The 12,854-nt window shown below is 61.5% G+C and overlaps 1 protein-coding gene across 11 annotated transcripts in view; it reads left to right on the top strand.

The window, feature by feature from the left end:
* Nucleotides 1-7,554, top strand: part of SBF1 (SET binding factor 1) — an 87,118-nt gene extending 79,564 nt beyond the window's left edge. For all 11 annotated transcript variants that reach the window (XM_071803583.1, XM_071803586.1, XM_071803580.1 and 8 more), the window contains 12 exons: nt 500-684; nt 1,441-1,617; nt 2,289-2,390; nt 2,475-2,660; nt 3,299-3,425; nt 3,505-3,635; nt 4,190-4,423; nt 4,825-4,935; nt 5,112-5,323; nt 5,433-5,520; nt 5,615-5,746; nt 5,897-7,554. In XM_071803583.1, the coding sequence (XP_071659684.1) occupies nt 500-684; nt 1,441-1,617; nt 2,289-2,390; nt 2,475-2,660; nt 3,299-3,425; nt 3,505-3,635; nt 4,190-4,423; nt 4,825-4,935; nt 5,112-5,323; nt 5,433-5,520; nt 5,615-5,746; nt 5,897-5,995 (1,784 nt within the window). In that variant the 3' untranslated portion in view covers nt 5,996-7,554. The remainder of the gene's footprint in view (nt 1-499; nt 685-1,440; nt 1,618-2,288; nt 2,391-2,474; nt 2,661-3,298; nt 3,426-3,504; nt 3,636-4,189; nt 4,424-4,824; nt 4,936-5,111; nt 5,324-5,432; nt 5,521-5,614; nt 5,747-5,896) is intronic.
* Nucleotides 7,555-12,854: the final 5,300 nt, after the last annotated feature.

The following is a 12,854-nucleotide window of genomic DNA, read 5'->3' as shown; positions in this document are numbered from 1 at the left end:
AACCTGCCCGACTGACCCCACACACCCCCACCCTTCACACCACTAATGCCCCAGTAACACCCACGTCCGCCCACTAACGCCTCCGCCACTTGGCCGCCCGGCTCGCGGTGCCAGCGGTGAGTACCGGGCTGTCCCCAGCTGCTCCCCGCGTCCCCTCAGGTTTGCTTTGGGCTCCTTGCGCGGCTGCTGGTGCTGGTGGCGGTGGCCGGGGCTGGCAGGGCAGGGCAGGTCACGGCGCAGGAGCCCGGTGAGGGGACGTGGAGCCACCGGGGTTGGTCTCCACACTCCCCAGGCAGGAGATTCCCCCAGCACCCAGCCAGGAGAAGGAGCAAAAGCAAACCTGGTTCCCAGCACCCTCCTGGCATGTGCTCCCGGGGCGCTGGGCTGGGGGGTGACGGCGGCTCGGCCACCACGTTCCTGGCGAGCTGTCCCCAGACATGGGTGCCGGTGCAGCCCACGAGTCGGCCGGGACCCCCCCCTGACGCCGGGTGTCTCGCAGGGAAGTGGGGCAGCATCCGCGCCAGCGGGCGCATGAGCAGCTACGCCCTGAACATGGAGATCGGGTCGCGCCTGGCAGGGAAGGACCTGCTGGGGACCCAGCACAACGGCACCCCCGCCGAGGCCAGCTTCCTGCGGCAGCACCGCGCCTCGCTCTACATCATCGGGGACAAGTCGCAGCTCAAGGTGACCCATGGGGGACAGGGTGGTGGCGGGGCTGTGCAGGGCAGCTCAGGATGGAGCCCAAGCACTGCTACGGGCTGGGGACGAGTGGCTGGAAAAGGAGCTGGGGGTGTTGGTGCCAGCGGCTGAACATGAGCCAGCGTGTGCCCAGGTGGCCAAGAGGCCACAGCATCCTGGCTGGGACCAGCACTGGTGTGGCCAGCAGGCCCAGGGCAGTGACCGAACCTGTGCTGGGAGCTGGGGAGGCCAAACCGCCAATCCTGGGGGCAGTGCTGGGCCCCTCACGCCAAGAAAGGCCTTGAGGTGCTGGAGTGAGTGGAGAGAAGGGAACGGAGCTGGTGAGGGGCTGGAGCACAAGTGTGATGGGAGCGGCTGAGGGAGCTGGGGGGTTCAGCTGGAGAACAGGAGCTGAGGGGAGACCTTCTGATCTCTGAACTGCCTGAAAGGAGCTTGGAGCCAGGGGGGTCGGGCTCTGCTCCCCAGGAACAAGCACCAGGAGCAGAGGAAACGGCCTCAAGTTGCACCAGGGGAGGCTGAGGTTGGATGTGGGAACAATTTCTTCCCCAAAGGGCTGTGGGGCATTGGAACAGGCTGCCCAGGGCAGTGCTGGAGTCACCATCCCTGGAGGGCTGGACAGACGGACGTGAGGTTCTCAGGACATGGGGCAGGGACAGGGTGGGTTATGGGTGGACTCAGGGATCTGGAGGTTCTTTCCCAACCAAAACGATCCTATGATTCTGCGATGCTCTCCTCCCTCAGGGGGTGAAGCCGGACCCGCTGCAGCACTGGGAGGTGGTTCCCATCGAGGTGTTCGACGTGCGGCAGGTGAAGGCCAGCTTCAAGAAGCTGATGAAGGCCTGCGTGCCGGGCTGTCCCTCCACTGACCCCAGCGTCGCCTATTTGCGGTCCCTGGAGGAGTCCGAGTGGCTGTCCCAGGTCAGTTGTCACCCAAGGCCTGGTCCGTCCCCATGGCAGGAGCCTTTGCCGGTGGCTGTCGCTCGAGGCCATCTGCTTTAACCTAATGGCAAAGTGCGAGGGGGGTCTGGGTGCCCCCTCCAGAGCATCACTGGCACGGAGCAAGGTTAATGTAAGGAATGAGGATAAATAGCCCCAAATGCTGCTTCCAGGAGAATCATAGAATCATCGTGGGATGGTTTGGGTTGGAAGAGACCTCAAATACCATCCAGTGCCCCCCTGCCATGACAGGGACATCTTCAGCAGCTCAGGGTGCTCAGAGCCCCGTCCAGCCTGGCCTGGGATGTCTCCAGGGATGGTTCATCCACCACCTCTCTGGGAACCTGGGCCAGGACCTCACCATTCTCACAGGGAACAATTTCTTCCTTAGATCTGATCTAAATCTCCCCTCTTTCAGTTCAAAGCCATTGTCCCTTGTCCTGTCACTCCCTGCCCTTATAGAAGTCCCTCTCCAGCTTTCTCACAGGTCCCTTTAGGTACCAGAGGCGGCTCTGAGGTCTCCCCGGAGCTTCTCTCCTCCAGCTGAACCCCCCAGCTCTCTCAGCCCGGTTTTGCACAGCGTCCAGCAGATGAGTTCCCTGCACCCTGATAGCTCCCTGCACCCCCATGACTCTGCGCCCTTCCGTTGGCAGATCCATAAGATCCTGCAGATTTCGGTGTTGGTGGTGGAGCTCCTGGACACAGGCTCCTCGGTGCTGGTCAGCTTGGAGGACGGCTGGGACATCACCACGCAGGTAGGAGCCCCACGACCACCCAACACCGCGCTTGCCGCGTCCGTCTGTCCCCCATGAGCACCTCGAGCCCCCCTGTCCCCACAGGTGGTGTCCCTGGTGCAGCTGCTGTCGGACCCATATTACCGCACGCTGGAGGGCTTCCGGCTGCTGGTGGAGAAGGAGTGGTTGTCCTTCGGCCACCGCTTCAGCCACCGCGGGGCGCAGACCCTGGCCGGCCAGAGCAGCGGCTTTGCCCCCATCTTCCTGCAGTTCCTGGACTGTGTCCATCAGGTGAGCTCCGAGCACCATGTGGGGTCCCGTTTTGGGTTCAGGAAGGTTTTGAAATTATCCCAAGAGTGAGATTAAGACACAAATGAGATTAAACGCCACCAAGCAAGCTGGTTTATTCAATACAACAATTACGCAGAATGTAGTGAGGGAGAGAGTAATGAAATTCAGGAGGAAAATGAAGCAAGTATTCAAGAAGGTAAGCGTGAGATAGGCAGCACCTGGATCCAGCGCTGTCTGCTGTCCCTCAGGTTCCAGGTCCCAGTGGTGAGTGACCACACAAACGTGTTATCACGGGGCTTTTTATGCAGTTGGTGGCCGGCGTTGCCTGGACAAACCTCCGGTCTCGTCCCAGATGTCGGTGGCTGATACAGCTTGAGCTTCACTGAAGCTTACGCAAGCTTTAAGCATTTTCTGAGTTTCAGCCACTCACAGCCATCACGCGTTTTCTGAGTTCACGTAAGCTTTCTCCACAAAGAGCCAGCACCACGAGTGAGCACGTTCCTGTCCAGTTCCCCAGAGCAAGCAGGCTTGGGGACCATAATTCATATTATTTCATGGAGCTTTGAGGCAATAGTTCACAGCGCCGTGTGCTGAGAACCACCGGTGTGTGTCCCGCTCTGACCCGCTGCTCCTCGCAGATCCACCTGCAGTTCCCCATGGAGTTCGAGTTCAGCCAGTACTACCTGAAGTTCCTCAGCTACCACTACATCTCCAACCGGTTCCGCACCTTCCTGCTGGACTCGGACTACGAGCGCATCGAGCTGGGTGAGGGCGGCGTGGGGGCGCCTGGGGACCCCGGCCCAGCTCCGGGCCCCCGTAACGCCCCATCCCCTCCTCCCCGCAGGGCTCCTGTATGAGGAGAAGGGCGAGCGCAAGAGCCAGCAGGTCTACAAGTCCATCTGGGATTACATAGAGCGGCTGAACAAGAAAGCCCCCGTCTTCTTCAACTACATGTACGCCCCCGAGGACGGGGAGGTGAGAGCTCCGCTGCTGCCCCAGGGTCCCAGAGCAGGTTCTTCCTCCCCGCCGTGCATGCAGATGGGACAAATGTAGCACACAGAGACGGGATGTTGTTTATTACAGAGCTGGGCAAGTCTGGATGCTGCAATAAGCCAGCATAACAGTAACAGCCGTGCTATACAAAATCTTATCACTACATTCAGATCCTAAAGAGCCAATTCTTGCACATTTGCGTATTGGTTATATAATCATTTTAGTGTATAATGAGCAACATTCAGCTAAAGGACACTTTACCCAGCAGTCTTGAGATAATGTTTTAAAGCAAGACTCAACTAATTGTGGGGCTTCAAAATGTCTAAAGCTGCAAGGGCAGCAGTGGCTGTAGTTTGCGATTCCAAGTTTTTCAAGTCCCTCTTCTCTTTGTTAGAGGAACAGACTGACCTAAAACCGAGGATTTACGTATCGTTATGGTCGCAGTTTCCAGCGGGGTTCATGGGGTGGTGGTGGCTGCACGGTGTGGACAGGCAGCCCCTGCCCATCTGAACCCAGCGCCGCTGGTTCCTCCGCAGGTGCTGAGGCCGTACAGCAACATTTCCAACCTGAAGGTGTGGGACTACTACACGGAGGAGACGCTGTCCGAGGGCCCCTCCTACGACTGGGAGCTGGCGCAGGGGCAGCCGGAGCACGTGGAGGAGGCGGATCGGCAGGACGCCGGCGCGCCCCAGACCAAGCGCAAGATCATCTGGCCCTGCTACGACAACCGCAGCCGCGTGGAGCCCGACGCCATCTCCAAACTGCTGGAGGTGAGCGTGGCGGCAGCAGCGGCGGCGTCTGCGCGTCCCCGCTGCGTTTGGCCCTGGCCTGGGCTCCCCGTTGTGTCCCCTGGGGACACTGCCCAGTACGCTCAGGGCTGCAGTCGGTTGAGCCCTGGGACAGGGACAGGGATCCCAGGGGTCTTGTCCCCTCCTGGGTGATGCCTGAATCGTAGAATCATGAAATCATTTGGGTTGGAAAAGCCCCTCATGCTCATGGAGTCCAACTGTAACCCAGCCCTGTCCCTACCTCGTGTCCTGAGAACCTCCTGTCCGTCTGTCCAACCCTCCAGGGATGGTGACTCCAGCACTGCCCTGGGCAGCCTGTTCCAATGCCCCACAGCCCTTTGGGGAAGAAACGTTTCCTAATGTGCAGTTTGAACCTTCCTCAGGAGCTGCAGAACCTGGAGGTGGAGCTGGGGCAGGTCCCGGAGCGCTGGAAGGACACGTGGGACAAGGTGAAGGCGTCCCAGCGCAGCGAGGCGCGGCAGGAGGGCAGCCGGGTACGTGGGGCTGTGCGGGGCTGGGGGGTTTGGCTTTGCCAAGGGTGCCCTGAGCAATGCAGTTCTTTGCTCCCGCAGCCTGGGGTGAGGAGGCGCTGGTGCTGGGCTCCGGGCGCTGGTGCTGTGCCCCGGGTGCTGTCCCCTCCTCTCCTCACGCTGTGCCCTGTGCTCCACAGACCCCCAGCTCGCTGCTCATGTCCTCCGGTCTGTCCCACCACCGGCGCTCGCTGGGCGTTTACCTGCAGGAGAGCGGGGTGGGCTCGACCCTCAACCTCAGCCTGGACAGCGACACCAGCAGCACGTCCACCCCGTCGAGCGGGAAGCAGGGCGGGCGCCGCAGCACCAGCACGCTCTACAGCCAGTTCCAGATGTCGGAGAGCGAGAACAGGCAGGCGGGGGCTCGGGGGTCTCTCTCGGGGGGCGGGGCGTGGGGGTTGTGCCGAGCGCAGGGCTCCATCGCTCTCCTGCCCCCCTGACGCTCTGCCCGGCTCCGGCAGGTCCTACGAGGGGTCGCTGTACAAGAAAGGAGCCTTCATGAAGCCCTGGAAGCCTCGCTGGTTCGTGCTGGATAAAACCAAACACCAGGTACCGAGGGGCGGGTGCGCCCCGGGGTCTGTCTGTCCGTCTGTCTGTCTGTCTGTCCGTCTGTCTGACGCCGACGCGGCCGCTCTCTCCACAGCTGCGGTACTATGACAGCCGGATGGACACGGAGTGCAAAGGGGTCATCGACCTGGCCGAGGTGGAGTCCATCACCCCAGGAACCCCCACCATGGGGGCCCCCAAGACGGTGGACGAGAAAGCGTTCTTCGATGTGAGTGGAGCCGAGCGGAGCCTCCGTGTCTGGCGCTGGGCACCCGTGGCCCCACGCGGAGCTCGGCGGCTGCTCCGGCAGCACCAGGGCCGCGGTGCCGCTGGCCCCCCAGGCACAGCCCCCTCACCCCCTTCTGCTTTTCTCCTGCAGCTGAAGACGACAAAACGAGTTTACAATTTCTGCGCCCAGGACGTGCAGCTGGCCCAGCAGTGGATCGACCGCATCCAGAGCTGCTTGTCGGACGCGTGAGCCCGGCTCAGCAGAGCCGATTCCAGGCACGGCGTTAGAGCCGCGGCCCATGGAGCAGCAGCTGAGCCCGGGCTCACGTCTGAGCCGCGCTGGGACTGACGGAGCGGAGGAGGCGCCGTCCTCCCCCTCTGCCGCGGGTGTGCGGCGCTGGGGGCCCGGCCACGCACCCCCGGTGGCAGCGGGGCAGGACGGGGGTTGCACTGTGGTAGGACTGTGGCGTGAGCAATTCCGCGCGTTGAAGCAGGCGGGGGCGCGGGCGGGAGCTTGTCCTGCTCTGCCCTCCCCGGCTGTCTGAGCCCTGTAATTACTGTGTCCTCTGAGCCCCCACGCCGGCGGCCTCGCTCCGGCTCTGCGGCAGCGGGGGGGTCGGCAGCCCCAAACCTCCCACCCCCCTGTGCTGCTGGAGTCTCCCCCACGGCTTCACATCTGCACGAGCATCCGCGTGGAGAACCAGCCCCGTTCCCCCCCGGTGCCACCGCCCCGCGCGCATCCTGCGCTTCGCTCCCATCGTGTCTTACCGGCTCGGGACCTGCAGCTCAGGGTGTTCGTGGAGGGACCGTCCTGCTCGGCCGCTGCCCCCGCCAGCAGCGCACGGCGTCCCAGCCCTCGCGTGTGTGTCCCACTCGTGTAGCAACGAGCGCGGCTGCCTGGGGACGCTGGGGTTGTCACCGCAGGCGCTGGGCTCTGTGTCTCAGGGGGGACGGGGATGTGGCCTCTGTGTCCCTGCTTAGGCGGTGACAAAGGGGCTCCCTGTCCTGGGCACAGGTGCTACCTCCACTGTTGGGTGGGAGCACGTTCCCCGAGGGAGGTGTCAAATGCTGCAGCCTCCTCGGTTCCTTCTGTCCCCTTGCGTGGTTGGGGGACCAGGTTGAGCGGGACAAGGGGCTCTAGGACCAGAGGTCCCGCTGGGCTGCAGTCGTGGCCACTGTGGCCACGGGTCCCATGGGCTGTGGCACCGGGGCTGGGACAGGGCTGGGCACAGCGGTGCTGGCAGGCGCCACCCGCTCTCTTTGCACAGGTCACCCCCGAGCCCTCCCGCCCCCCGGGAAGGAGGGGGCAGCACCCGGGGGCTCCGCACAGCGCTGCCCGTGTCCCCGCACCCTGGGGCTCCCTGCCCTGTGTCCCGTCCCCCGTGCTCGTGCTCTGCCCGCGGCCCCGGTGCAGCAGCGCAGTGTCGCTGGGGCTGCACATCCCGCTGCCCCCCCGCTTGTCGCTGTCACGGTGTCGGTGCGCAGGGGGACGCTCGGTACAGAAACGGCTCCTGCAGCGCCTTGGCCGTCCCCGCGCTGCTGCGGCCGCGGGGGACGGTGGCCCCGCGCCCGGGAAGCCCAAAGCGGCGCCCCGAGGAGGCTCAGGAGCCGCTGCCGACGGGACCCCCGGCAGCGCCGCCTCCGCGCGCCCGGCCAGCTCGTCTACCTGTCTTGTTTTTAAGGAGTACAATGTTTTATTTCAGTGCAGAGCCCTTTGTACAGTCTTAACCCCCAGCCCCCCTCTTTGTTTTATTGTACAATAATGGCTGTGGCAGGTAGCTGGTGTAACATGGAGGTTTTTGTAACTTACCTGAGCAGTTGTAGATTATTGACGTTTCTGTACATTGTGTCAAACATACAGAGTCCTTGTATTGTATTGTGCCTAGAGGAAAAGGTTATTATATAAAGAGAAAACTAACTGACTTTAATAAAAAAAAAAAAAAGACGTGCCCTTCTGGCTCCCTGTGCGCAGGATGAGCTGGTCCTGCGCTGAGCTGGTCCTGGGCTGAGCTGGTCCTGGGCTGAACTGATCCTGCGCTGAGCTGGTCCTGGGCTGAGCTGGTCCTGGGCTGAGCTGGTCCTGCGCTGAGCTGGTCCTGCGCTGAGCTGGTCCTGGGCTGAGCTGGTCCTGGGCTGAGCTGGTCCTGCGCTGAGCTGGTCCTGGGCTGAGCTGGTCCTGCGCTGAGCTGGTCCTGGGCTGAGCTGGTCCTGCGCTGAGCTGGTCCTGGGCTGAGCTGGTCCTGGGCTGAGCTGGTCCTGGGCTGAGCTGATCCTGGGCTGAGCTGATCTTGGGCTGAGCTGGTCCTGGGCTGAGCTGGTCCTGGGCTGAGCTGATCTTGGGCTGAGCTAGTCCTGGGCTGAACTGATCCTGGGCTGAGCTGGTCCTGGGCTGAGCTGATCCTGGGCTGAGCTGGTCCTGGGCTGAGCTGATCCTGGGCTGAGCTGATCCTGGGCTGAGCTGGTCCTGGGCTGAGCTGGTCCTGGGCTGAACTGATCCTGGGCTGAGCTGGTCCTGGGTTGAGCTGGTCCTGGGCTGAGCTGATCCTGGGCTGAGCTGATCCTGGGCTGAGCTGATCCTGGGCTGAGCTGGTCCTGGGCTGAGCTGGTCCTGGGCTGAACTGATCCTGGGCTGAGCTGATCCTGGGCTGAGCTGATCTTGGGCTGAGCTGATCCTGGGCTGAGCTGATCCTGGGCTGAGCTGGTCCTGGGCTGAGCTAGTCCTGGGCTGAACTGATCCTGGGCTGAGCTGATCCTGGGCTGAGCTGATCTTGGGCTGAGCTGATCCTGGGCTGAGCTGATCCTGGGCTGAGCTGGTCCTGGGCTGAACTGATCCTGGGCTGAGCTGATCCTGGGCTGAGCTGATCTTGGGCTGAGCTGATCCTGGGCTGAGCTGATCCTGGGCTGAGCTGTTCCCGGGATGAACCGATCCCGCTATGAGCCGATCCCGGTGCTCGGGAACTGCAGGGTCTCAGCTCCCGTGCCGGCACAGCCCCCATTCCCCAGGACACACATGGACCCTTGTCCTGCGCTGTCCCACCCGCTCCTGTCGCTCCAGCAGGTTTTGCTGGTCCCCAGGTCCCTCTGGTCTGACGAGCCCGGTGTCACCGCGGCTCAGCCCAGGTTTGCTGGGTGTGCTGGTGCCTGCCCGGGCTCTGTGCTGCAGCGGAACGGCCCCGGGGAGGCAGTGCGACCTTGACCCAGCTCCCCCGTGTCTGTCCCTGCCGAGCAAACCAATGGTCCCAGCGCCAGCCCCCAGGTGCAGGACGGGTCCTGCCGAGCTGCACGGAGCAACGCGCATGGAAACCACGCAGTCTGCAGCAGGGACGGGCACCAGCGCAGAGCTGGACGCAAACCAAACCCAGCAGTGCCAGTGCCCAGCGCCCCCTGCCCGCTGCGGCTGCTTCCCCTGGGCCAGCCCCCCCGGGCACCCCCTGCTGCCGCTGCACAGCGTCCCAAACCTGCTCCTGGTGCTGCAGCCGCCAGGACCGGGACCCTCAGAAACCCCCATCTCAGCACCAAGCCCCAAAACGTGGCCCAAGCTGCGCAGATGCCAACAGGGTGGGAGTGCGTGGGACCCCAGCCCCGCTCCAGCTCCTGCAGCCTTCAGTGGCACCACCCGCTCTCTTCGGGGTGAGGATGCGAAGATTTTGGCACTAGAAGCCACAGGTCTGACCTTTTCTTGGAATGCAGGTAACGCGCTCCAACAGAAGGCGCCTGGCATGGGGAGGGTGAGGTGGCAGAGTCCTGGCCAGGGTGCAGGATGGGAGGACAGGATGGGGGACAGGAGGATGAGAGGACAGGGGACAGGATGGGGGACAGGAGGATGAGAGGACAGGAGGATGGGGGACAGGACGGGAGGACAGGAGGATGAGAGGACAGGGGACAGGATGGGGGACAGGAGGATGAAAGGACAGGAGGATGGGTGACAGGAGGACGGGGGACAGGAGGATGGGGGACAGGAGGACGGGGGACAGGAGGACAGGAGGATGGGGATGCAGCTCAGGGGACTGAGCGGGTCCTGCAGGATGGAGGAATCCACCACCGGCACGTCAGTTTTGAGCTTTTATTGATAGTTGGAATTTACAGCCCCGAGCTGACGACACGGATGCAGATTGAGCCGACTGTGCACACTGAGCCGACTGTGCACACTGAGCCGACTGTGCAGACTGTGCAGACTGAGCAGACTGAGCCGACTGTGCAGACTGAGCCGATTGTGCACACTGAGCCGACTGAGCCCACTGAGCCGACTGAGCCGACTGTGCACACTGAGCCGACTGTCCACACTGAGCAGACTGTGGACATTGAGCAGACTGTACAGACTGAGCCGACTGTGCACACTGAGCAGACTGTGCAGACTGAGCAGACTGAGCAGACTGTACAGACTGAGCTGACTGTGCAGACTGAGCCGACTGTGCAGACTGTGCAGACTGAGCAGACTGTGCAGACTGAGCCGACTGTGCAGACTGTGCAGACTGAACCGACTGTGCAGACTTTTTGTTCTTTCTCTTTTTTGTTGGTTTTTTTTCCTTCTTTTTTACAAAAACAAAAACCAAAATAACCCAAAGCCACCAGCATCAGATTTACAATATAAAAGTTCTGACAGTAGAGAGACTGAAGTACATCTGGAATCACTCAGAAAAATAAACAGGGAAAAAAAGGCAGTAATTCAAAATCCGTCCCTCGTATATACACATAGATACACAGACATCGCGTACAAAGACCCGGTTTCAACATTTAAGGGCAGTAGGCATCATGAGAAAAAGGCTCCCCTATCATTGCACTGATTCCTGACCCCGGCGGGCGCCCCCAAACCCTCCCCGTGGGGGGATGGGGTCCCAGTGGCCCCGCTCGTCCCTCGGCGTCACCGCGGCCCCGACCCCGCTGTGCAGGCAGCAGTTTCTTATTGCTATACAGAGCGCGTCGCACCCCGGCCGCCCCGGATTGGGTTTGAAAGGCAGAGATTCAGCCCCGGCTCACATGACCCCCCCCAAGCCCCCGACCCCGGGACCCCCCGACGGGCACGGGCGGATTGTCCGGGAAACACGGCCCTGGGACACCCGACAGAACGGCTGCGACTGGAAGAGGAGAGGAGGAGGGGAGCGGAGCTCTGCTGAGAATCGGAGCTGGGCTTTGGGACCGAGCGCTGCACACCCGGCTCTGTGGGGTGACACACACACACCCCCCCCATGGCTGCGGTGTAACCAACACCCCATCTCCACGGTGTAACACACACCCCATCTCCACGGTGTAACACACACCCCATCTCCATGGTGTAACACACACCCCATCGCCGCAGTGTAACACACACACCCCCCCCAAGGCTGCGGTGTAACCAACACCCTATCTATCTCCGCCGTGTAACACACACCCCATCTCCGTGGTGTAACAAACACCTCATCTCCATGGTGTAACACACACCCCATCTTTGCAGTGTAACCAACACCCCATCTCCGTGGTGTCACACACACACCATCTCTGTGGTGTAACAAACACCCCAGCTCTGGGTGTAACACACCAACACCCCATCTCTGCGGTGTAACACACACCCCATCTCCATGGTGTAACACACAAATACCCCATCTCCGCGGTGTAACACACACCCCATCTCCATGGTGTAACACACTAACACCCCATCTCCGCAGTGTAACACACACCCCATCTCTGTGGTGTAACAAACAAACACCCCAGCTCTGGGTGTAACACACCAACACCCCATCTCCGCAGTGTAACACACAAGTACCCCATCTCCATGGTGTAACACACAAGTACCCCATCTCCGTGGTGTAACACACAAACACCCCATCTCCGTGGTGTAACACACAAACACCCCATCTCCGCGGTGTAACCCTATTGGTGTAACCCAGGGGCTCTGACCTCCCGTTCTCGGGGCCCGGCCGGTCCCACTCCCGTCCCACTCCCATCCCCACGTCCCCGGCTCCAGCTCAACCCCGCTCCCAGCACCGCGGCCGCACCAGCCGCTCCACGGGCTCCTGGAGATCCTAAGTATTTAAAATACCCCCCCGTTTCAGTTTCTTTCTACACCAGCACTTGGGGTCCCTCGGCCGCGGGCGGTGGGTTTTCTAGGGTGGTTTTACTAACAGTCAAAAAGCCAAACGTCTCCGGTCAGACACCCGAGGGCAACTCCAGCAGCTCCGGTTCAGACCATGGACCGAGAGAAGGTTCTGATTGCTTTCAATGCGCTGAGCGCAAGGGAACGGGTCAGCGGTGGTCGAGCTGGGAAAGAGCTGAGCCTGGAAAGGAAGGTTCTGGTTGTCTGAGCAGATACAGCCTGTGCTAGGAAACACCAGACCCGTGGATATTGTCATGTGCAATAGTACGTCAGCCACTCTGTGTATATATGTGTGCATGTTCACATACACACACACACATATATATATATATATGAGACGATGGCCTGAAGTGCTGCCAAACCCGGCCAGTGCCAGTTCTTGGGTTGTGTTAAAGAAAAGCTTTACAGAACATCAGACCAAGGAAGAGGTTCCTATAGAACTTTGCATTTCAAGTGAAGCCACTCACCTGAATTTCAAACTGTTTGGATACAAAAGGCAACGACAGACAAGGAACAAAGTGAAAAAACCAACGATTGTGTTTTCCATGAGAAAAACGCCAAAATGAACAACACCCTCGGATCTGAAAACTCAGCTTTACCTCCCTGGGGAAACCAGCAATGGGTACAGAACGGTGTTTGATGTGGAAACGCAGAACGCCCGGCGAGCTGCGGCGCTCAGCCGCACGGTGAGGCCGGGTCAGCGCTGCCCTGGTTCACCCGCGCCCACCATCCCCTGGTTCGATGCACACACCCGCCCGTCCGCATGGCAAACCTGCCCATCCGCACGGCACAACCGCCCGTCCGCACGGCACAACCACCCGTCCGCACGGCACAACCGCCCATCCGCATGGCAAACCTGCCCGTCCGCACGGCACAACCGCCCGTCCGCATGGCACAACCGCCCGTCCGCATGGCAAACCTGCCCGTCCGCACGGCACAACCGCCCGTCCGCATGGCACAACCGCCCGTCCGCACGGCACAACCGCCCGTCCGCACAGCACAACCGCCCGTCCGCATGGCAAACCTGCCCGTCCGCATG

This window comes from Patagioenas fasciata, chromosome 1, assembly GCF_037038585.1.
Source record: "Patagioenas fasciata isolate bPatFas1 chromosome 1, bPatFas1.hap1, whole genome shotgun sequence".
NCBI lineage: Eukaryota > Metazoa > Chordata > Aves > Columbiformes > Columbidae > Patagioenas > Patagioenas fasciata.
Note: the sequence above shows the minus strand (reverse complement) of the source record. Positions and strands in the feature narration are given on the sequence as shown.